Source organism: Barbatula barbatula (genome assembly GCF_947034865.1).
Source record: "Barbatula barbatula genome assembly, chromosome: 2".
Classification (NCBI taxonomy): Eukaryota; Metazoa; Chordata; class Actinopteri; order Cypriniformes; family Nemacheilidae; genus Barbatula; species Barbatula barbatula.
Genome location: NC_136767.1, coordinates 20552197 through 20574625, shown reverse-complemented (window position 1 = coordinate 20574625; position 22429 = coordinate 20552197). Strand labels below are relative to the sequence as shown.

At 37.5% G+C, this 22429-nt stretch overlaps 1 protein-coding gene across 2 annotated transcripts in view; it reads right to left on the bottom strand.

Annotated features, from left to right (window-relative positions):
* Positions 1-22265, bottom strand: part of ppp3cca (protein phosphatase 3, catalytic subunit, gamma isozyme, a) — a 36023-nt gene extending 13758 nt beyond the window's left edge. Inside the window, exons 1-6 of one of the 2 annotated variants that reach the window (XM_079483706.1) lie at positions 21532-22265; positions 12668-12865; positions 10839-10963; positions 6415-6526; positions 481-626; positions 255-394 (exon numbers count right to left, since the gene is read on the bottom strand). In XM_079483706.1, the coding sequence (XP_079339832.1) occupies positions 255-394; positions 481-626; positions 6415-6526; positions 10839-10963; positions 12668-12865; positions 21532-21586 (776 nt within the window). In that variant the 5' untranslated portion in view covers positions 21587-22265. The remainder of the gene's footprint in view (positions 1-254; positions 395-480; positions 627-6414; positions 6527-10838; positions 10964-12667; positions 12866-21531) is intronic. The other variant, XM_079483707.1, reaches the window with a different exon arrangement.
* Between the last annotated feature and the right edge of the window lie 164 nt (positions 22266-22429).

Sequence of the window (22429 nt, the reverse complement as noted above, 5' to 3'; positions counted from 1 at the left end):
TTTTTCAGACAAGAATGAGAATAGTATATTTTAAAGCTGCAATCCGTAATTATTTGAGTTGAGCTTTTGTTTACAATTTCATGAGAAATGTCAACTTGAAGTCAATTTTTGTTTCTACAGATGGCAGCTTTAAAGACCTTAAAGCTAACATACATTTAAACCGAAAGCCACAAAACTCTTATTTTAATGCAAATGTTAATAAACAATAGTAATGTCAGTAAAAGGATGCTGGTAGACGTAGTCCGCTGTGTTACCTGAAGAAATAGGAGCAGCCTCTGACTGAGTTGTGGTTAAAGTGCTCTGCTGTCTTTTCACTGCCGTAGTCTTCCCCAGGGTCAGCCCAGATCAAATCACACATAGGCCCAAACGCTGGGGGCTCCTTAAACCTGTCTAACTGCACAGAGGTAGAAATACAGACATTAACAGGTATGGCTTTCCAATACAATAGCTGGAAAAAAGAGAACGTGAACAGGTACTTACTTTTCTAATGTCATCTAAGCAGTTGATTTCTGGCGAGAGACCTCCGTGCACACAGAGGAACTGCTGGTTCAGGAGAGCTGCAAGGGGCAAGCAGTCAAAGGCCTCCATGCATGCATCATAAACTCTCTCCGAATACTTTATTTTACCTGAGGAGGAGACATGTAATACTGGATTAGAGGGAATACACTGAATAGGCATAGGCGTTATGTCCTCATTGATTTGTGAACAGCTCACTGCAGGGATGTTCCTGTGCTAATGAGTGACGAATTGCTGGAATTTGCTATTTTTAATGTTTTACTGTAAGTACACGATGTTTTCATCAGCACACAGCTCTCGAACACGCACACCAATCCATCGCTATTCCTCAGCACGTTATCTATTCATGTGAAACCACAAAACTCAAGTGTGTCCCCATTCCAGATTTTCATTCATTGGCGGCCAACTGCAAGCAAAGTTATCCATAACAAAAGAGAAAACTTCACAGTGAGCGTGTTAATATTTCATATTGAATATTATGAGAGCTTTAGACAGAAGAGTAAAATATGCTTTTGAAATTTTTGACTTTGAAAATAATAAAATATTGGATTTCCAGATTAATAAAGCAAGTTTATTTCTCAAAATCATAATTTATTAAGTTTGTAATCTAATTAACTTTCACAAACAGGGTCATTCCGAGACATCACGGCCGTGAATGACCCTGTGCACCAACCCAGCTGTCCCAACCGCTTTTCAAAACAAAGTGACGCCATGAGCAAAGGTTTACACAAGAGAGATTTACAATTTGAGCAATCATTAACCCAACCCTTTAAACAAAAAACAACATCATCTCCACCCTCCACTCGAACATGAGTACTATATCACTCTTTCAACAATATTTTTATCAAAGGCTGACCTTGATATTTTGGTAAACAACTGATGAAAGAAAATAAAAGCGCTTATGTTATTATGTTAATAACATCACCTTTCCTAGGACAAGGGGTCTTTGTCATTTGGGCTATCCATCTAAAATCAGCCGTGGCTCTATTAGACATGTGCCGATTTTCGGTAATTCAATAAATCACGATAATGAATATACACAATATTGTTATCGTGGGCACTTCAAAATACCGTAAAAAATAATAGATCCGAATTTTTATTTTTAGAACGTGCATTACAGCTTATTTTCCATCAACCGCTTGAGCAAACACTGCGTATATGCTGCGCAGAACACGTGAGCGCACCCGGATGTAAACAGTGTTCACGTCACACGTAGAATCACACTGCACGCAGTGCGCGCCACGGCCACTGACGCCGCAGTCAAATTCTCACATGAAGAAGAAGCATGGCGGAAGGAGGAACGCTGCCGACAATTTATCCCCCTTCTAAAAGGGTATTTAGTGCCAGTGGACATATCCTCTCACCTCAGCGTTCAAAGCTCAAGCCAGAAAAAGTGAACATGCTCACATTTTTGCACTTTAATCTTGAGAAGTAAAATATGCCAGGAAGCCCAACACAACTTTATAGTTGTGTATCGTTCTGTTTTTGCAAATGTTGTACTTTTGCAGTTTGCACATGATTCATTTTGATATAATTGTTCAGTTTACTTATATATTTTATATTGTTTTACTTATATTTATTTGTTTTTAAATGTTTGAGGTAATTTTAGTTCATTAAAAAGTTATTAAAGTTACTAAAAGGACAAAACTGAAGTTTATTTTTTTATCCTGTTTCTCTTGCAAAGTGAACATGCTCACATTTTTGCACTTTAATCTTGAGGAGTAAATATGCCAGGAAGCCCGACACAACTTTATAGTTGTTTTTTTTTTGTTTTTTTTGCAAATGTTCTTTTGCAGTTTGCACATTATTCATTTTGATATAATTGTTCAGTTTACTTTTATATTTTATATTGTTTTATTTATATTTATTTGTATTTAAATGTTTGAGTTACTTTTAGTTCATTAAAAAGCTATTCAAGTTACTAAAAGGACAAAACTGAAGTTTTTCTTTTTTTAACCTGTTTCTCTTGTAAAATTACAATATCGTGATAATACCGTATACCGTGATAAATGCTCTCTCAATTAATCGCAGCATGAAAAAGTGATACCGGCACATGCCTAGGCTCTATTATGGTTATGCCCGATTTCACAGACAAGGTTTAAGACTAGTCCATGACTAAAATGAAAGTTTGATCTGTCTTAACTGAAAATAAATTGTCCTGCCATATCTATATTGCAATTGTTTTGTCTCAAGATCCACACCAATAATGTCTTTATCCAAGGCATTTTCATAAAAAATCCTAATTAAACCAAGGCATAGTCCTGGCTTAAGCTAAGCTTTGTCTGTGAAACCAGGCCTTAAACTATAGTAACCATGTTTTGGGGGGATTTATTACCATTTGTTTAACTTTAAATGTTTTTTTCGGAAGTATGATTCCTGTAGTGAGACCATGGGAACTTTGTGGTCACTGTGGTTTTACTATGGTTTTACTACAAATACCATCATTAAAATATGGTAACTGTAGTAAAGTATTGTCAAAATTGATGTGGTTGTATATGGTTTTTACCATAATGATAGCTCAGGTGTCAATATTTGGTGGTCTCAATTCCCGTGTAGTTTTTTTTAAAAACATTTATTTAACACATGACTATCCATAGTCAGGTAAATGTCGCTTTCGGAATTGTGAAACTGTAAATATAAAGATACAAAGTATCTCGTCTTTTAGAAATGCTTGTCTTTTTTGTCACATCCACATTTTCGGACCCTTTCGAGAAGAATTTAGGAAAATGTTATTGTATTTTTAGTTTTGACTGCAATCGTCACATCTATAACTCTGTTGTCCATACAGTATATCTATTATATAAACTATTATTTTGGAAAACAAGCACTTCTTGTACTATTCCTGCCTTGTGCAACCTTTAATGTAACACCGAACCTAAAGTGCCAAGTACACGTAAAGTAACAAAACCTGCCAGTAAGCAGACACAAAAGCATAAGGGGAATATTCAATTAAATTCAAATGAATCTAATTAGTGCTATGTGAATACTTAATTCAGCTGCTGATTAAGCTTATTAATACTTCAGTATCTGGACTAAAGTCTCATTAGTCTTGTCTTGGTTTCCACTAAATGCAGCTGGCTTATTCACAGAATTGAATGACACATTCACTCTGTGGTCGAGGTCTCATGGAGAGCCCTTAGGCTTCCGCTGAACAGTCTACATTAAAACCACGTCACCCTTTGTTATGCAGAGCGCAGTAGCCTCGGTTCTACTGTATGGGCTTAAAAGCAAACAGTGTTCATTTGCGACCCAATGGGTTTGTGCCAAAACATGGATTTAATGAGACCTTCATTTAATTTCAATTCGATATTCAACCACAAAGCAAAGACACACAATGTGCAGCCACACTACAGTAGCAGACAACAAAGGTATTACAGCAAACTAGTATATTATAGACAAACTTCAGGTGCACTTCAGGTGTCAACAGCTGAAAATAGTCCAGAAAATAACCTCCTGACAGATGGGTTCCTGGCTCAATCGATGGGTTTACAAGCCCAGGTAAACCACACAGAATTGGACCAGACAAGAAATCCCAGAGTAGAAATAATAAATATTGCTTTGAATAACAAATAAGCGAGAATAAACACTAAACAGCTTCTTGCATTTCTATTCGACATCTTGGCTGATCATACAACATTAAATTAGGCGTTAAATAAATGAATGTTAAAGAATGCTAATGAAAGGCTTCACATTGAAAAGACATCAAGTATGAGAGGTTTGAGTACGGCGGCTCTTTGTGAGATGCCAGATGAGGCCCAGCCACTTCACTGTCCAGCATACTAATATCTTACACCTGGACACATTCTGGCAGCAGACATCCGGCTTTACAAACAAATAGAGCTGTCTGCCCAGCCAGTTCTCTCAGAGGAACATAGTGCCCACGAAGACAAAGTGCTGTTTGCTGAAAACAGAGCGGGTATGGCACCAAACAGAGACAAAACCTTTTATAGGCTGCCTCTCACAGCAGTGGGAATATAAAACCGTTCTGTTCAATAAAGGTTGCTATGTTTGTCAGAGAAGAGGCCATCTGACAGAACTAGACACTGAGGGATAGAAGGCAGATGCTGTGTTGTCCGTTTAGGGCACAGCTAACTTTCATAACCCGCTTTACCTGTTTCTGGAGTTTCAACAGGGTAACACATACTGCTGCAAACAACACTGTTGGATGTACAAAACCGTACAAAATTCTTTAAACTATTGTACTTCTGGGGGTCTGAGGGTTAACAGCAACAAAGTAACGATGAAGATCAACAACAACAAAGCAATATGTTGACCACACAATATGGTAGAAATGTATGTAAAAATTAGGTTGTGTGTGTGTGTGTATGTGCACTGCATTAATACAAACTCTAGTTTTATATTATACAGTACTGTGCACAAGTTTCTGGACAACAAGAAATAGTTTTTTAACAATGGTATAATGACTATAGTTCACTTTACTTACTTTTTAGAATTCAATCAGAAAAAAGGAAATGTCTATGCAGTTTCAAAAAGCGAAAGAATAAAATAAAAAATATAAAAGTGGCAAGTATGTAGTGTGACCTCCCTTTATACTAAATACTGACTTAACACCCCAAAAAACAGAACCTATTTTGTTCAGTTTTTCCTGTATTTTTTTATATAAATGGATGGCCATTAAAGCAACATGATACACAACAATCTCTTTTGACAGTAAAATACTTTTGCACAGTACTTTATATAGATTACATACTGCATACTCATTTTCCGTTTTTCTGAATTTACTATTTATTGGTATGTGTTTAGATTAAATTATTATTTTTTTTGTAACTACTAACAACATTTCTGCCAAATTTCGAATAAAAATATTGTTTGAAATGAAAATGAAATATGATTAAAATGAAAACTGGATAAGCAGGTCAAAATAACAAAGTAAATATTTTTTCAGACCTAAAATTACTCTAAAGAAAACAAGCTCATATTCACTTTTTAGCAACACAACAGTAATAAGTGTACGGTACGCTGATTCTATAGCTGAAGACTTTCAAACTGCTACTGGCATAAAAAAGGACCAAAGCTGTGCAGCGGGAGCCTTATGCAATTGGTTTTCATGGCTAAGCAGCTGCCTGCAAGCCTCACACCGAATACAATGCCAAGCGTTGGATGGAGTAGTGCATAACACTCTGCCACTGGACTCTGGAGCAGTGGAAACATGTTTTATGAAGTGAAAAATCACACTGCTTTGTTTGGCAGTCTGGTGGCCAAGTCTGGGTTTGGATGATGCCAGGATGAACTGTGCAAAGCGCTAAGTCTGATGAAGAAGGGCTTATTGTATGTGGCTGTTTTTCAGGGGTCGGTCCACTTGGTTCCAGTCAAGGGAAAACTCGCTAACCAAGACTTTCTGGACAAAGCTTCGCGTCCAACTATGTAGGAACAGTTTGGGGAAAGCCCTTTTTCAACCTAGGATGACTGTGCTCCAGTGCACAATGAAAGACTTGGTAGGATAGGTTTGTTCTGGAAGAATTTGACAGCCCTGACCTCAACCCCATCGAACACCTTTGGGATGAACTGGAATGGAGATTGGGAGCCAAGCCTTCTCATCCGACATCATTGCCTGACCTCACAAATACTCTATTGGATGAACACTCAAAATTCTTGTGGAAAACCATCTCTAAGGGTTTCATATATTCGACATGAATGTCTTTGTATTTAGAGTACAATCTCATTAAAGTCTGGTTGGTGTTTTGTAGTCTCAATGTGTTTGTGTGTGTGGCTAGCACTTTCAAAGTGAGTGAAGTGGTAGCTTGTTACAGTAGTGGCAAAGTGCAGCTTTTCAGACATCAAAGACAATTTTTTTTGTAGACACAGTGGAAAGGCTGGTGTATAGTTTGAGCTCACATCACTCAGCACTCACTGACAGTTAATTCTCATAGCACTCACATTCCTGCTTGAAGGTGAAGTATTCTGTGAGGTGCCGACACTCATGGTTGCCTCTGAGGAGGAAGAGAGTGTTGGGGTGGTTGATCTTCAGTGTCCACAGGAACAGGACACACTAAAGAGAGAAAGAGATACACATTTGTAATCCTGAGGAGTCTTCACTATTAATATCAGTCAGCAAAGCAATGCGAGGGATATGGAATAGGTGTTAAATTAATACTCTCATTTAGGGACGTACATAAGGTGTCCATGGATTTGTCATCGACATAAATCTATTAGGGACAGTGTATAGCACAATGCAAAAACAGTTTTCGCAATCTTTACCTGACTGGCAAATACTTTTTTCTTGTTTTATGTAAAAATGAATAATTACATTTTGTAATTCTAAAAGCAAGACTCATTTGATAGCATCTTGTTTTTAAAGTAATTTTTAAAACAAAAATTGTAATTTTTAGATACTGTATCTGCTCTCCACGGATCCACTAACACAGATTATTTTAAATGATACTGTGATGACAAATGATTTTAAAATCATTGAATGTATTAAGGGGGTCACGACATCAACATTTCCCAACATGGTTATCGTGGTCATACGATTACACAGTCACAATATACGCAGTGTCCGTCGCAAAATATATATTTTTTAAACAAATGATGCTAATTTTTGCATCTTTCATTTTGTGTCTTTTATAAGGGCAATGAATCACACTCAAAATACAAATTCACGAAGGTTGAGAAAGAGTTTAACCATTGCGTTTATTACGGTTTACGGTATTACGATGTGTGCAATTTCGATGTCGATTTCAAGATTATTGACAATACCGGTATATTGTGACACCCCTGGCCTAGTATTTAATCAGCATCATAAAAACAGGACAAGTCAGCAAACATATTTCTTATCAGCTATCCATTTACATGCAAACTTAATAATGTGTTAAAGAATACAACACAACCAATATTGTTTCACTGTTCAGTGCTCAACAGATGGTCACTGGTTGCATGAGGGACTGTAAAAGTGGGAGTAAATTGGTCTCATGACAATTATTTCCAATGATACATTATTCTTATTTCAGCACTGTTTGGTTATTTAAACATCTAAAACGCACGCTAAACTACAGAATTTATTTGGCAGCAGATGCAAAAGCTGCATATGCAGAGTGTTCGATTGAGACGCTTGATCTTCTGTACAGTACAGAGTGTGCGAGCACACTCACGCTCATTTCAGCCTCATTAAAACCCATTTATCCTAACCCCCCTTTCATTTGCATGCAAAATCACAGACACCACTCGACGTGGGGAGATCGGGACACCAAGGTAACCAAGGACGACAGGTGTGCATTTAAATGGCATGTGAAATAATAGAAACGGAGGAGGGTGCGAGCAGGGGGTGGGATGCGACAGCTCAGAGAGCCGCGACCAGAGCCTACGCAAGAGAAATAATGAACAGAAAATTACAGGTAATAGCGACCATGAGAGGAGCTCCTCAACGGAGGCTGTTACAGCTGAATGGCAGACGGCACAGAGAATGAAAGAATATGAAAAAGAGAATAAGAGCCTGAGAGATAGAATGAGACAATTTGACAGGGGACAAGAGACAGAGAGATAGAATGAGAATATGACAGAGGGATTAAAAGGGAGAACGATAGAATGAGAAAGCTGGAATGAGAATGAGACAAAATAAGCGACAGCTTATGAGAAAACAAAATAGGGATGGTATAAGAGAGAGAAAAAAATATGGGAAATCCAATGAGACAATTCTACCGTGTGCAGTCATGATGGTGGGAGGATGAGGACGCATTAATAAAAAACTCTCTCGGATCAAAGAAAAATAGCCCAACATAATGTAAGAGATGGATGACGACGGGCTAAATGAACAGGATTGCTCATACTTGCCCATTTTTAAATAACCACCTGCATGACTGAACACATCCCGCATTAAAGCAAATCAAACGGCTTTGTATTTATAACAACAAATCAAGAGAATATGAGAGCTATCAGGAAATTATTAGGATATAATGGGCAAAATATTTAGTTGCTCAAAATGTGTATAAACTAAAAGCATGACTAAACCCACAAGTGTCGTGTGAATAGACAACTGCTTTCATAATCCTACACTGTAGAAATTACAGTATTACAGGCAGCAGTTTGCTAGTAATTTACAGTAGATTTACATTTATGTAATTTACTGCCAACAGTTTGCTCAAAGATAAATGAACAATAAACATTAACAAGTCTTTTTCATTACAGAACAAAACTATAAATTAACAGCCTCAAGCAAAGCGTTCTGGGAATCTAAATTAGTAAAAAAAACGAAAAAGTTTATGTGGCTTTCTGGTTCCAAGAATGCTTTGCAAGAGGCTGTTATTTTTTCTTTTTTTCTGTAAAGATAATGACTTGTTAATGTTTAATATTCATTTATCTTTTAACAAACTGTTGCCAATAGATAAATACAAATCTACAGTACGTTACTGGCAACTAGCTGCATAACTACAGCAACAATATTTACAGTGTATCATTAAAAGAAGCACCATAAGAAAACATGACAACACTCATGCAAATACAGTTAAAATACAAATAGCTCAAGTAAATTATAAGGTGACAATTAGTTTTTTTTTCTTTGTGTAAAAAGTAAAGTGTTGGGAAATAGATTTTTTCTATACATTTATAGAAATGATTCCTCTGACTGGTTGGTATATCAATTAAAAAGTTTTTTTCAAATGACACCAAAAGGTTTTTAATGCCTGGTATAGAAGACAAAAATAACATGTTGCGATCAAGTTTAAGACAATGCAAAATAAAGACCTCCAGGCTAATAAACTCCTCACAGGTTCACAGTGCGAGATGTCAGTAATTCAGTGGAGACATACGACAAGCAAAGCGGTCCACGCTTTAATGCTCTATGACTCAGCTGTTATGAAAGGGTACCGCGTCTGACAGCTTATCAAATAGCACCGCTCAGAAAACTCCCCTTGCGACTCTTTCAAATGAGATGCAGAGAAAGGGCATATAACAGTACGGCTTAACAAAGTCTCTTAAACTTTTGCTCTCATATTCACAGTTCATTTCCCTTGCAGTAACAGAACCCCCTGCATTAAAAACTGACCAAAACAAGGACAAACACAGAAGAGGCTTGAGTTTACTGTGAACTGTTTACATATTTCACATGATAGTGCTATTCAAAGGTGGATTTAAAAATCCTTATGAAACATTGTGGTTAAAGTTTAAAATAATAACACAGGAGTTAAAACACCCCCCCCAAAAAAAATGTAGTGTAAAAGTATTTGAGATATGCAGAAGAGATATGTATTTTTTATTGAAAAGTAATTTCAGACAAATGATACACATTAACGGACACAAAAGAAAAAGCTGTCTCAATGTCTAGGTTGACCAGGAGGTAACTGTGGTGTCAGTGTGAATATTTTTCTGAAAAGAGAAGGTGATATATGGGACCCAGGACTCATAATGGTACTAATAACTATAGTTCACACCATGTCTGCCTCGGACTCTACGCCTCTGCCTGTACGCCGTATGCAACAAGCCGGGTTTTGTGGGTCGTTGTACGTGTTGACAGGCAATGACCAATCGGCGTCAGTGTCCACAGCTGTGTTGCTTGTGAAAAAACGATTTAGTTATTGTTATTATAATTATTATTATGTGAAAAGATATTAAAGATGCCGTTAGTAATTTTTTGAATGATTTCTTGACAGAAATGCAATATAACATACATAACTATGTGTTCAGATGTGTATAAAGACCTTACATAATGATCGTTATGTTTTTACTACCTTAGAATGAGCGATTCCTATCTACATACACTGTGGGTCCCCTTGCATGGATTTCACCATGTTGTTGTACAGTAGCCCTAAATGGACAAACTACAGAGCACGTTTCGTAAATACACTATCTTCTTCGGCAAAGAGGCAAAAACGGGCCACGTCTTACTTAAAGGGTATAATTTAAAAAATTATTTTATCATTTACTCACACTCAAGTCAAAACCTGTATGACTTTATTACATCTACATAGCACAAAAGAAGATATTTTGGAGAATGTTGTAACCACTTCCCCATTGCCTTGCAAAACTACGGATACATTTCCAAAACATCTTCTGTTGTGTTCCAAGCAGTCATTTTGAATGAATTCTCATTTTTCAGTGAACTATCGCTTTCATGAACTATAAAAAGACCCAGACTGCACATTTTCCTGTTCTGGTTCAGATGGAAAAACTGAGCTAATGGAGCTAAGGCCACTATGCTTCTATTGGTAACTTAACGCATAATCAAATTAGCCAAAATATGTAATAAACAAACATGCAAGGGGTGGGATAAAGGTAGCACTGTGACTGACAGGTGTTTTGAAACTATGACGCTTTCTGCAGAGCTCTGAATGGGTTTTACTGACGGCTACAGCTGAAGAAGATGCACTCACCTCAATACTGAAGTACCCTCTGTCTACATAATCGCCCAGGAAGAGATAGCGTGTGTTGTCAGGGGAGCCACCGACTTCAAAGAGTTTCATGAGGTCAAAAAACTGCCCGTGGACATCGCCACACACTAGAATGAAAAGCAAAATAAAATCTTAACATGGCATATCTTGGGCAGTGAGAGGTACATGATGCCTGCAACTGAGAAAGGATTTAGGGTTTTAAAATGGCAGTAAATGTATTGTTCTCTGTTTCGGTCAAATTTAAGTCTGAACAAACCCTTAACGTAGGAAAATTTCTGAGATCAGTGGGTAAGCAGAAGCAATGGTTTTCTGTTTCAAAAGGAATGGAGGAAGCATAAACAAGAGACTAAACACTTGAATCCATCCTACCTGCATCATCCAGTAAGCAATGGCCACATGTACCAGACCGTTCTGTCACTTAGCAACACCGTCACTATATTTGAAAATACAGTGACTGGATCCATTTATAAAACGGAATGAATTTAGAGGCAGAGGGGTTTGTGACATCTATTAATTCATGCTCACAGGCATGATATCTATAGAGGACAGATGAGCTCTGTTAACGGATAATCCATCGACATCAAAACATACAGCTGCATGAAGAATGTAATGTCAACAACAATGAAACCTTCAAGCACAACATCTTCATCTTCATTCTCATTAGTGAGTGGGTGGTTTGTCACTCATAGGGTCCTCACAATTTCAGGACTACTTGCAGTGTCTGCATTTCCTCTATATGATTTCCAGTCACTCTCATCTATGTGTCTGACAAACAGAAGAAGCCTAAATGTTTGTTTCAGAATTTCCTATGATGCAGTCTTCTCTCTATCGACCATTAAAGCTTCACTGAATGAATTTATCAACAACTTGATATTCGTTAAACATTTTGGTTATTGACGGATTCAGTGGCAAAAACATATACAAACGCTATGTGGTCCAAACATAACTTCCTCCAGTAGACCTCTGCATAGAATCAATAACTGTTGAGAATGTTTGAACTTAATTCAATAAATAATTAATTCAATATTAAACTAAATTAATATGAATATAAATTTAACATAAAATAAATTGTTAACTTCAGGCCAGGCAGATGTCCGATAAACCGTCTATAAATGTTTTGTTGGTTATTCTGTTCAAACATTTGTGCTGTGAACACAAAGTTATTTTAGAAAAGCACTGGACCAGCGTTGTTAACATTTTCTTAAGTGGTATATATAACATACTAACACAAATCTTTATTAACCTTAATTACATTTAAACAAATAAAAATGTGTTATTTCAGGTAAAGTGAAAAAACTATTATTTGAATTTCTAATAAGCAACATTTAAGTGGACTGAAATCATTTTGACAATAGACTTAAATGTCTCCAAAAAAACAACTCCCTGAGTGGTGCACTTACTACTTAGGAACAAGAGAGTGGATTGAGGCGCAATATATATAAATATATATTATCCAAATGATGTCCACACTCCAGATGTTGCACCTGCAACCACCTCCTCCTCCACCACAATTATTCACATACCCCGCTAAACACAAAAGAGAAAGATCTGCTGTAGTTGACATTTTATTCCGCCACAATGACTGTTTGTAACACAGCAACAATTGACAAAATCTAAAAAACATTGAAAAAAAGACAATATGCAATATGATGCACCTGATTAAACAGATGTTTGAACAGATTAACCAAACCAAATATGTTAGAATTTAGTATTTTATGGTTTATTGGTCCCACTGGAAAAAGGAGCACACACTGATGGCAACGATGCATAACACAAAATTTCAGCCAAAATAGGAGCTCTTGCTTTCTTACCTGTGATTGGTGCCTCCACCTCAAGCATGCACTTCTCCTGTCTCAGAATGTTGGCACCCTCGTTTATGATGCGCATGGCTACATCCTCTTCCACACGACCCTCTTTGATCAAATGGTTTTTCAGGATTTCGGTATTGGGCTTGCCATCCACAAACAGGTCCTTTATTGTCAGACGTTGGTGGGGGGGCAGTGGCACTGCTGTATGTACAAGAAGAGCAAATCATCAGTTGTGAAAGCATTTTTTTTATTAAATCAGAAAGGGTTTGCAAGGCATATGCAGATATTCCCGTTGCTTAACAGGTACAGTACACCATGGTGCTTCAAATGCTGTGGTTGTTGGTTCAGCACGATTCAAATATTGCATACCCTGAAAACCATCAAATGTAATTTGATTTGAATAAAATTGTCTGCTAAATGAATAAATGCAAATGTCATACTAATTATGATAAAAAGAAGATAAAAACAGATTTACATTTACATTTATTCATTTAGCAGACAATTTTACTCAAATCAAATTACAAAGAGTTCGGGAGCAATAAGTGATAAGTCATACAAAGAGCAATAGTACAATAGGTGCTAATACAAGATCAAGCTTATTCTTCACTGAATCATGTCTGAATTTTTAATGTACCAATCCACAAACCGGTATGAGGAGAATTAATCTGATATGACATTATGAGTAAAAAAAGTTTGAAAGAAAGCATAATACACATTTGTCACAGTCATTTAACATTTGCAAATCATTCAGTGATTCTGACTGCCAAAGATGCAAGACAATAGACACTGTATTTTCATATCTGCTCTTTATTAGTTTCTCTCTTGAGCATCATGACATTTGCTGTTGCAGAGGCTAACAATAAAGTTAAGGTATCATGGGGATTCTATTGATTAAGAAGTCTTACCCTTCACGGGCATGAAAGGATCTTGAGACGGCGAGCAATAATCCCTTACCTGCACTGAACTTCCTGGTGATCTAGCTTCACCAAATCCACTAGAAGAAGTGGCTATACAGAGGGCTATGACTCAAAACGTAATCAATAATGAAAAGTAAGCTGTGAGTCAGTCAAAGTTTCTTACATAATCGCCCATGTAAAGTCACCATGTAATCAAAGAGGAAAAGTGTGTTATTGCAGTGATTATTATAAATGATTTATCCGTGCACACCATTATTCTTTTTATTCATTTGAACATTGCAACATTAAAGTGACAACAAGCAACTTTTTAAACTTAAAATAATGTCTCTAAAATTATTTTAGTGGTAGGACAACTTTTAACTGGACGAATTTTACTGCCCTTGCAAACTAAGCAGCCTCCTATCGGCAGAAATTGCACTTGTAACTTTGGTGTTCGGGTCGGTACAAGCCCCGCCCATCCCCTGCTTTACGGCATAAGTCACGTTTTACTCGTAGCCTGGGAGAAGTTAGCCAACAGCAGAGCTAACGGTAAGACGAAACGAACCAAAACATCACCATGGCAGAGCCAGCCAAAAAAAACAGGAAGTCGGAGGAAGCAAAGAATGGAAAGCGAGAGTGATCGGACATGAAGCCAGTCACAAATCAATATAGGACAGGCTTACACTCGGTGGCGAGAGCTGCAAGAGGCTACAGGTTGCAAAACGAATGGAGGCCTAGAGGTCCTGCTCCTGGATTTGTAAGTGTTATTTGTGCATTTTGTACCTGGGTCCATTGTAAACAAACTCACGTGTATTGAGCTGCCAGCGGAAAATATTTGCGACACTGTAAATAGACAATTCTGCTTATCAACCAGCGGGGCAACAGTGAGCAGGAGTTGCTCGTTGTCGCTTTTAGCTCCTCTCCCCCTCTTAACAACAACTCTTCAACACATGACGTAAGCAACAATAAAGAGGTAGGACTATACTGACTGTCCATTGGCCAAGCATTTTTAGCCCTCCAGGCTGAACTTACAACAAACCAATCAAAAGGGAAGGGTAAAATAAAGCCCACCTTACATTTTTTTACACTCAGATATATATCACGATACGGAAAACAATCAATCGCAACTTTCATGGTGACTTTAAAATCCAAACTTGTATATGATCTAAAAGTATTTCACTAAATACAGACTTTAAATCAACTTTGAGGAGTTCATTACTGAATGTAAAGTGATTAGCAAGTCTGTGACCCTGATGTGACTTAGCTTTCCAAACATTAAGAAGAAAACAGGAAGCAGCGCACATTGCCAAGCTCTGTGCTATGGGTTGAAACAGTCTTCCCCAGAGACTGTCACAAAAGCCAGGACCAAGAGTGCCACTTCCATTGTGACCTCATTTGCATGCGTCCGGCATAGCATGTTTTGGCTGCTCAGCCTCCCGCGCAGAGTATCCACTTGATCGATAGCCAGCGCAAGCCCCATATGTTTCAGAACGAGTCACAATTTTACGGAATGTAAGTCCAAACTGAGAGACATGTAACTGAAGACATCTGTAACTAAAGAGTTCAGAGGAAACAACCAGCTGTCTACCGAGAGAACAAATTCTCTTAATCTGTCGGTTCTATTAAACGTGCCTCGAATGGAAAAGAAAATGACGAGTGGTCCCTTAATGGGTACCCTTAAACAGTGTGATATAATTCATAAAGTTGTGTACTTACTAGGGCTGTAAAATTAATCGAAAATCAATCACAATCGGAAATGTTGGCCTTCGTCAATTGCAAAAAACGCATTCCATTTCGCAAGGATCCCCTCTTTTCTTGTAGTATAATTCCACACCGCACCCTTTTCTTTACAGTGGTTCAGCCGCGCGATTTCTTTACATTTATTTTTCAGTTAAATTCAGAGTTTAAAAGCCAAGTTTATTTTATTTTCTAAATTGTTTTAAAGGTTAATGAGTAATCGTGTTAAATAATCGGGATCTCAATATTGGCCAAAATAACCGCGATTATGATTTTTGTCATAATCGAGCAGCCCTAGTCCAGAGAATCTCCTAAAATCTAATAAACATGGGAAAGTCACTGTTTGTTCAAGGATCAAATCGAATAGTTTATAATCTAATTTTTTACAAGATTACAGAAAAAAATCCCAGCCTTTTTGAGCATGCTGGCTGCCAACGTATTACCATTCAGAATTGTTTACATGGCATTCAATTACAATAAGTTTCTATGAAGCCACACCCTAGTCTATATCGATCAACACGGACAGAGAACTTCAGGACAAGATGTCATCTGAAACATACCTTTAAGACAATACAATCAAGTTATTTTTGTCTAAGGTAAAATAAGACAATTCTGTGCAGCTGCTGTTTTTCTTTTAGTGACTAACAATGGAAACAATGCAAGTTGCACAATAGCTATTGGCTGGTTTCTGACACCTGAAATAAAATAGCCACAACAGAAAGCGCAGACATGAAAACTCTAACAACTGAGCCAAAATAAACATGTGTGTCATATTAAAAATTCAGTGCCTTGCAAAAGTATTCATCCCCCTTCATTTTACTCACATTTTGTCATGAAACTGCCTTATTTTAAACTGCTTTAAATAAAAAATATATGAGTCTACACTCCATGCACAATAATTACAAAAAAACAAAAAAAATATTTGTGACAACTTTGCTAATTTATTAAAAACTGGAATAAGTACATTGAATAAGTATTCGTACCCTTTTCTGGGACACTTAAAATTTTGCTCAGAAGCACACGTTTTGAATGTTGCGGGTTTTTACTCTTCAAGTGGAATTAACCTGTGGCAAATTTAATTGAATAAGTACCTTTTCTAAATAAAAGGCGCAAGAGCTAAAAATGCATATCAAAGTAAAAACTAAGACATGAGGTCAAAAGAACTGCCAGTAGAGCTCTGAGACAGGATTGTATCAAGACACAGATCTGCTAAAAAAGAATATGCTGCATTGAAGGTGCACAGAAGCATGTAGCCTCCATTAATCCTTAATGAAAGAGGTTTGGAACCACCAGATCTCCTACTTGAGCTGACCTCCTGTCCAAACTGAACCATCGATGGAAAGGGGTCTTGGTTAGACCGGTGACCAAGAAGCTGATGATAACTCTGGTTGAACTCCATGATCATATATGGAGATGGGAGAAATTTACATATGGACACACATCACTGCAACACCCCACCAATCTGGGCTTAATGGTAGAGTGGCCAGACTCAAGCCTTTGTTCGTTGAAGACACATGGAAACTTGAAATATGCAAAAACGTACCTTTCAACAAATCGCTCATTCATCATGTCTGGAAAAAAACAGGCACTGCTCAACACCTGTATAATACCATCTCAATAGTTAAATTCATGATGTGGGGGTGTTTTTCAGCTGCAGGGACTACGGCATTTCTCAGAGTAGAAGAAAAGTTTCATGAAAACCTAGCCCAGAACATTCAGAACCTCGGACAGGGCAAAAGGTTCATTCTCCAACATGACAATGATCCTAAGCACACAGCTAAAACAATGCAAGAGTGCCTTATGGACAACTCTTTCAGTCCTTCAGTGGCCCAGCTAGTGCTTGGGCTTGAACCCAACTGAACACTCTGTATAAACTGGAAAATGTCTGTCTACTGATGATCGCCATCCAACCTGACAGAGTTTTAGAGGATCTGAGGAGAAAATGTGTGTAAATGTGTAAAGCTTGTCACATCTTGCTCAAAAAGATGCAGTCTGTAAAGGTGCTTTAACCAACCACTGACTTATTTTTAATGCATTTGCAAAGTTCTAAGTCACAAATCTGTTTTTGTTTCGACATTATTGTGCATGGAGTGTAGAAAAGTGGCAGAAACATAACAAAATATGATTAAAATGAGGGGGGATGAATACTTTTGAAAGGCACTGAATGTCATAAATATCTATTACATAATTGGATCCCTCACACATTTAACCAGCATGTTAATTAAAAAAACAGTGCATTTAAGGAATTTATACATTTGTATGGGATTTAAATGTATCTTGGTGTTGTTTTTTTCTATCTTATTGCAATTTTATGGCTATATTGACAACGAGAATCAGTGTATGATTGGTTATGACCATAGTTTCATCCACACTCATGTCTTTGTATAAGAAAACAATACATGTTTTTTTTAGCTTTAATAGAAACAAGAATCTAATAACAATACATAACTTCTAAATTTCATTTACAAGCATCAGGAGTGACCGAGAAATTGTTGGGTTTTTGAACATCAGATTCTTGAAGTCATTTTATATTACAAAAGTAAACAGTGGAGATCTTAGTAGAAGAGAACCAAGGTATATTTAAAAACTCAAAATGCAGAAAGGTTCTTTATGGTCATACTTAACAACCAGGCCTTTAGCTCTTATAAGCAGTATGATAATATTAAGAATCGAAAGAGTGAGAAATTCCACCTCAGTATAAAAGGGGTCAACCTACTAAGCAAAACTCTAATTTGAGCTAAATCTCCACAGCATACTCTGTCGATGAGTATAAATAAACTCTAAGCACCCCCAGGTTCACAGTGTAGGCTGGGAATATGGACTGTAAGCTGGGTACGAGCACTAAGAACAGATTATGCAAAGCCTTTGTTAGCCAGGGACTCCAGGTCCAGCAGTCTGTTTACTTGGGAACTTCTTCCACCGCAATACAAGATCCTGACCTAAAGTTCAGATTGGTGAAATAAATCATCATAACTCTTACAGGCAGCAAACAGGTTCATTTCTTTCATAGCTGTATTGTAAAGATACATACAGAAAAGCACATGCAAGGCCTTCAAAATGCAAGGTGGGTTTGACATGTAGAGCCTCATTTTTTACATTTGCATTTGACACAGTTCCGAACCAAGCGTTTTGCATTGCAATATTAACACTGAAAGGTACGTGCGAACACACATTTGCACTATGCAGATTCACCCGGGGCATTTCCAACCCTGCATACATCTAGGGAGGCTTCAAGTGTCCACTCAAAACATTGACATTTGAAAGGCAAATGGGCTCCTGTGCTGACCTAATAATGTACTATTAGTGTGGTGCGTGCTTCCCCACTCACCAAAATAATATTTTTAAACCTTTGGAAGTGTAATCAGGTTATAAGTAGATGCAGACATCCTACAGCATGTTCCACTACCCTATTTCAGAAAAAACTGCAGAGGTGGATAATGAAAAGCACATTGTGTATTAAAACATGTTCACTGAAAATCACGTTGTTGCTTCTGTGATACTATACAATACAGTTTCACTGAACATTTGAAGATAAAAAAATAGCAAGATCCAACAGTAATCTGACAGTTCTCAGGTCACATCGACTGTATTTTGGCCATGTTTACCTTATTGGGTAAACTTAACACCATAGCCAAAATCGAGTGTTAAAAATACATCTATTTAGAGTATTAAAAGAAGTATACGGGATAGTTTGGGGATAGTTCACCTGAACATGAAAATTCTATCATCATTTACTGATGCCTAGGGCTGGGCGATAAAACGATAACGATATGTATCGCGATAGACATGTAATCAATATCAATAAAAAATGCGCTCGATAAAAGTTCGATAAAGTTATTTTTTTTTTTTTTTTTCTTCGTCGGAAGAAACCCATGAAGAAACCAGAGGTTTCAAAGCAAGTTTGGTTGCATGAACAAAGGCACTCGCTCTCTGGTAGCCTAGCAACGTAGGGAGTGACAAGCTAACAGCCAATCGTGTAACAGTATCAGTTTGGTTGCGCTGTTTCGTTGTCTCGTGCTGGTCTGCTGGATTCCTCTCAGAAACCGGCGACTGATAAGCAGAAAATGAGTGCCGCGGCGAGCGAGGAAATTGTAAATAAAAGAGGAAAAGTCAGCTCGCCAGTATGGCAGTTTTTTGGATATTACAAGTCTGACCGTAGTCAGACCAATGTCGTCTGCAAAGTATGCAAGACCGTTGTCCCCGCCAAGACTGGTAATACCACAAACTTGTTTTACCATCTTAGTCGCGCTCACCCTTTGGAGTACAGCCGTATTCAACCAACAACTTCTGCAGCTGCTGCAACACCGCACAAGCAGCAGACGATCATGGAGAGGTACTCTGCATCAGTGCCTTATGACAAACAATCTAAACGGTACAAAGATATAACGGAGGCAGCTTCAACTTCAAGTATTATTAGAGGAAGAATAACTTGAAGACTCGTTTGTTACTTTTTCATATTTCTGCAGGTTTCTAACAATGTTACTGTACTGTATCAGGTTTGTTATTTATGTTACAGATGTACATCAGTCTACCTCAGTTTTCTTTGTTTACAAAACATTGTACATATTTTAAAAAACTTTATTCACCAGAAGGTGAACAGCTAGTGAACTTCCTAGCACTAAGTTTGCACTAAATTCTCAGGTTTTTCTTTATTTATATTTAACACTTTGCACTATTGTATTACACTTTATTAAGCATTTCTTACATTTTATTTTCATTTTGCACCTTAAATGTTAAGAGATAATTGTTAAGTGTTCATTGTGACTTTAGACTTATGTTTACATTTAAATTATTTGAGTTTTGCATGATTGTGTTGACATTTCTGTCTCAATAACTGAGGGGATTATGATCAGAGGAAGTTTAAGTTTAAAATAAAAATGTTTAAATGTACAATATTTTTCTCCTGGTCCTTATTTTAAATGGGTCATAAAAATATCAATAATTATCGATATCGACCGATATGAAACACTGATATCGTGATACAGTTTTCAGCCATATCGCCCAGCCCTACTGATGCCCCAAAGTTATTCCAGGCCAGTATACATTTCTTTGTTCTGCTAAACACTGAGAAAGATATTTGGTAGAATTCTTACAACCAAACATTTCTGGGGCACCATCGACTACCATAGAGGAAAAAATTACAATGGTTATCAAAAGTGCCTCAGAAAAGTAAAAAGCTATTTTACCTACTATGATAGTCAATGGTGACATGACCAATAACTGTTTGGTTACAAACATTCACTCATATATCCATCTTTGTTCCATTAGCAGAATTGTATACAAATTTTGAACAATTTAAGGGTAAGTGAATGATGCCATTATATTCCTTTTGGATAAACTATTCCTTTAATTTGATCCTTTGTTTTCTATTTTTTGTTTTGACCAACACCACCAATATTTCACTAAAATTCAAACAACATATAATAATAACCATTACAGTGACACAAGAAAAGTATAAAGCATCTGTGGTTTTAGACGTGGACACAGTGAAAACCATGCGTTTCTCATCTCCTCATACACTCAACCTCGTAAACATTCCAAAACTTAGATGTACTTCATACTGGAGACCTTAATGAAAAAAAACAGAAGGCCTTTGTTGGGGATCTTTATTTTGTCTGTTTGACCACTGATTCCCAAAATGTGACGATTCTGACCAAACCTAATGTGTGTGCAGTGCACACAGAAATACAAATATTTGACATCTTGAATCGGGTGTGACTGGAACCTTCAGTCCAATCTAGCTTTATCCAGATGCAAGCTACTGTGAATACAAAAGACTTTAACCAGCAACTTGCCCCATCAGTTGAAAGAAAATCACTTGATGCTGCAGATTGCAGCAGTTTTATTCTAAAGATAAAAAATATTTTAGCAGGCAGGGAGGCACTTGGGAAAATCAACTAGGGAAAATCAACTAATAAAAATGGGACATAAATGTCAAAACTGTGGGGGAAGCTTTTACTTTAAAGTTCATCATTTAATAAAGTGGCTTTGACTGATTTTTTATAAAGGAATAGTAGGTTATGGGAAATGTGTCACGTCTAATTTCTCTTTTTCCCTGATTTGCAATGAAAGAGCTGATATGATGAAAGGATCAACGTTGGAGACCATCCGCCAGCTAATCGTCTGTATAAAAAGACTGTAACTCTGGCAAGCGCGCTGTCTAGACATCCCTCTGTCTACCACCAAAGACAACACATTAACAAACATGAATTTCGTCATTTGAAATAAACTTACTTTTAATGATTCGCTCAGTGGTCGAAAGCTTTTCTTTTGGTTCATTGGTCGACATCTTCTCACAGTTCGGTCAGGATTTATCAGCCAGTAAATGAGGAGTCCAAACAAGGGATCGCGAAGTAGCCAGCTACTCTGAGTGGTCCGAGAAATTCAGCTTTAATTCTTTAACGTGGCTAATTTAGTCAACGCTGAACAACAGTTGGGTACACGGGTCACAGGGCAGCATAATAACACGAAGATCTGCCCATGACCAGCAGACACGAATCTGATTGCTTTCCTCCGCGGAAAGAAATACAATCACCGATCAACAGCTACAATCGAGTCCGTTCTTGGTCTTTTCCAGCTGACATTGACCACTCAGCTATCGGGCTTCCTCTATCAGATATCTTCGTCTCGTACAAACGAGATCCAGAGACACGAGATGATTAGGGTTTGGTGCGTATCTTGGACGATAATCCGATTTCGCACTTTTCAGAGTCAGAATGTCAACTCGTCAGTCCAGCCTTACACTCGCGAGACAGCCGAAAATAATCATAACGTCCATAAGACCTCCGATTAGTCTTAATAAACATATGTCCTGTCGTCTGACAACTAGCGATTGTGAGATTTACCCGCCCACTCGAGCTAACCATATGGCTAGCAGCAACTTCCAATCACGCTCTCGTTCCCAGCGCATCAGATTAAACACTAATCTGTAAACCTCAGACGGATTTCCTGCAATATGGCGGAGCTGTGACGCTCTACGCGATGGCGCAGGCATGACGTAGCCACGTAAAGTTTGACACGTGCGAAACAGATGGTTACGCTCTGCATGTCTTTACTTTGGAGACCTGTAATGCTCCGAATGTGTTGAGTTGCTATTTATTCAGCATTTATACCCTTTCTTTCGTTCTTTCTG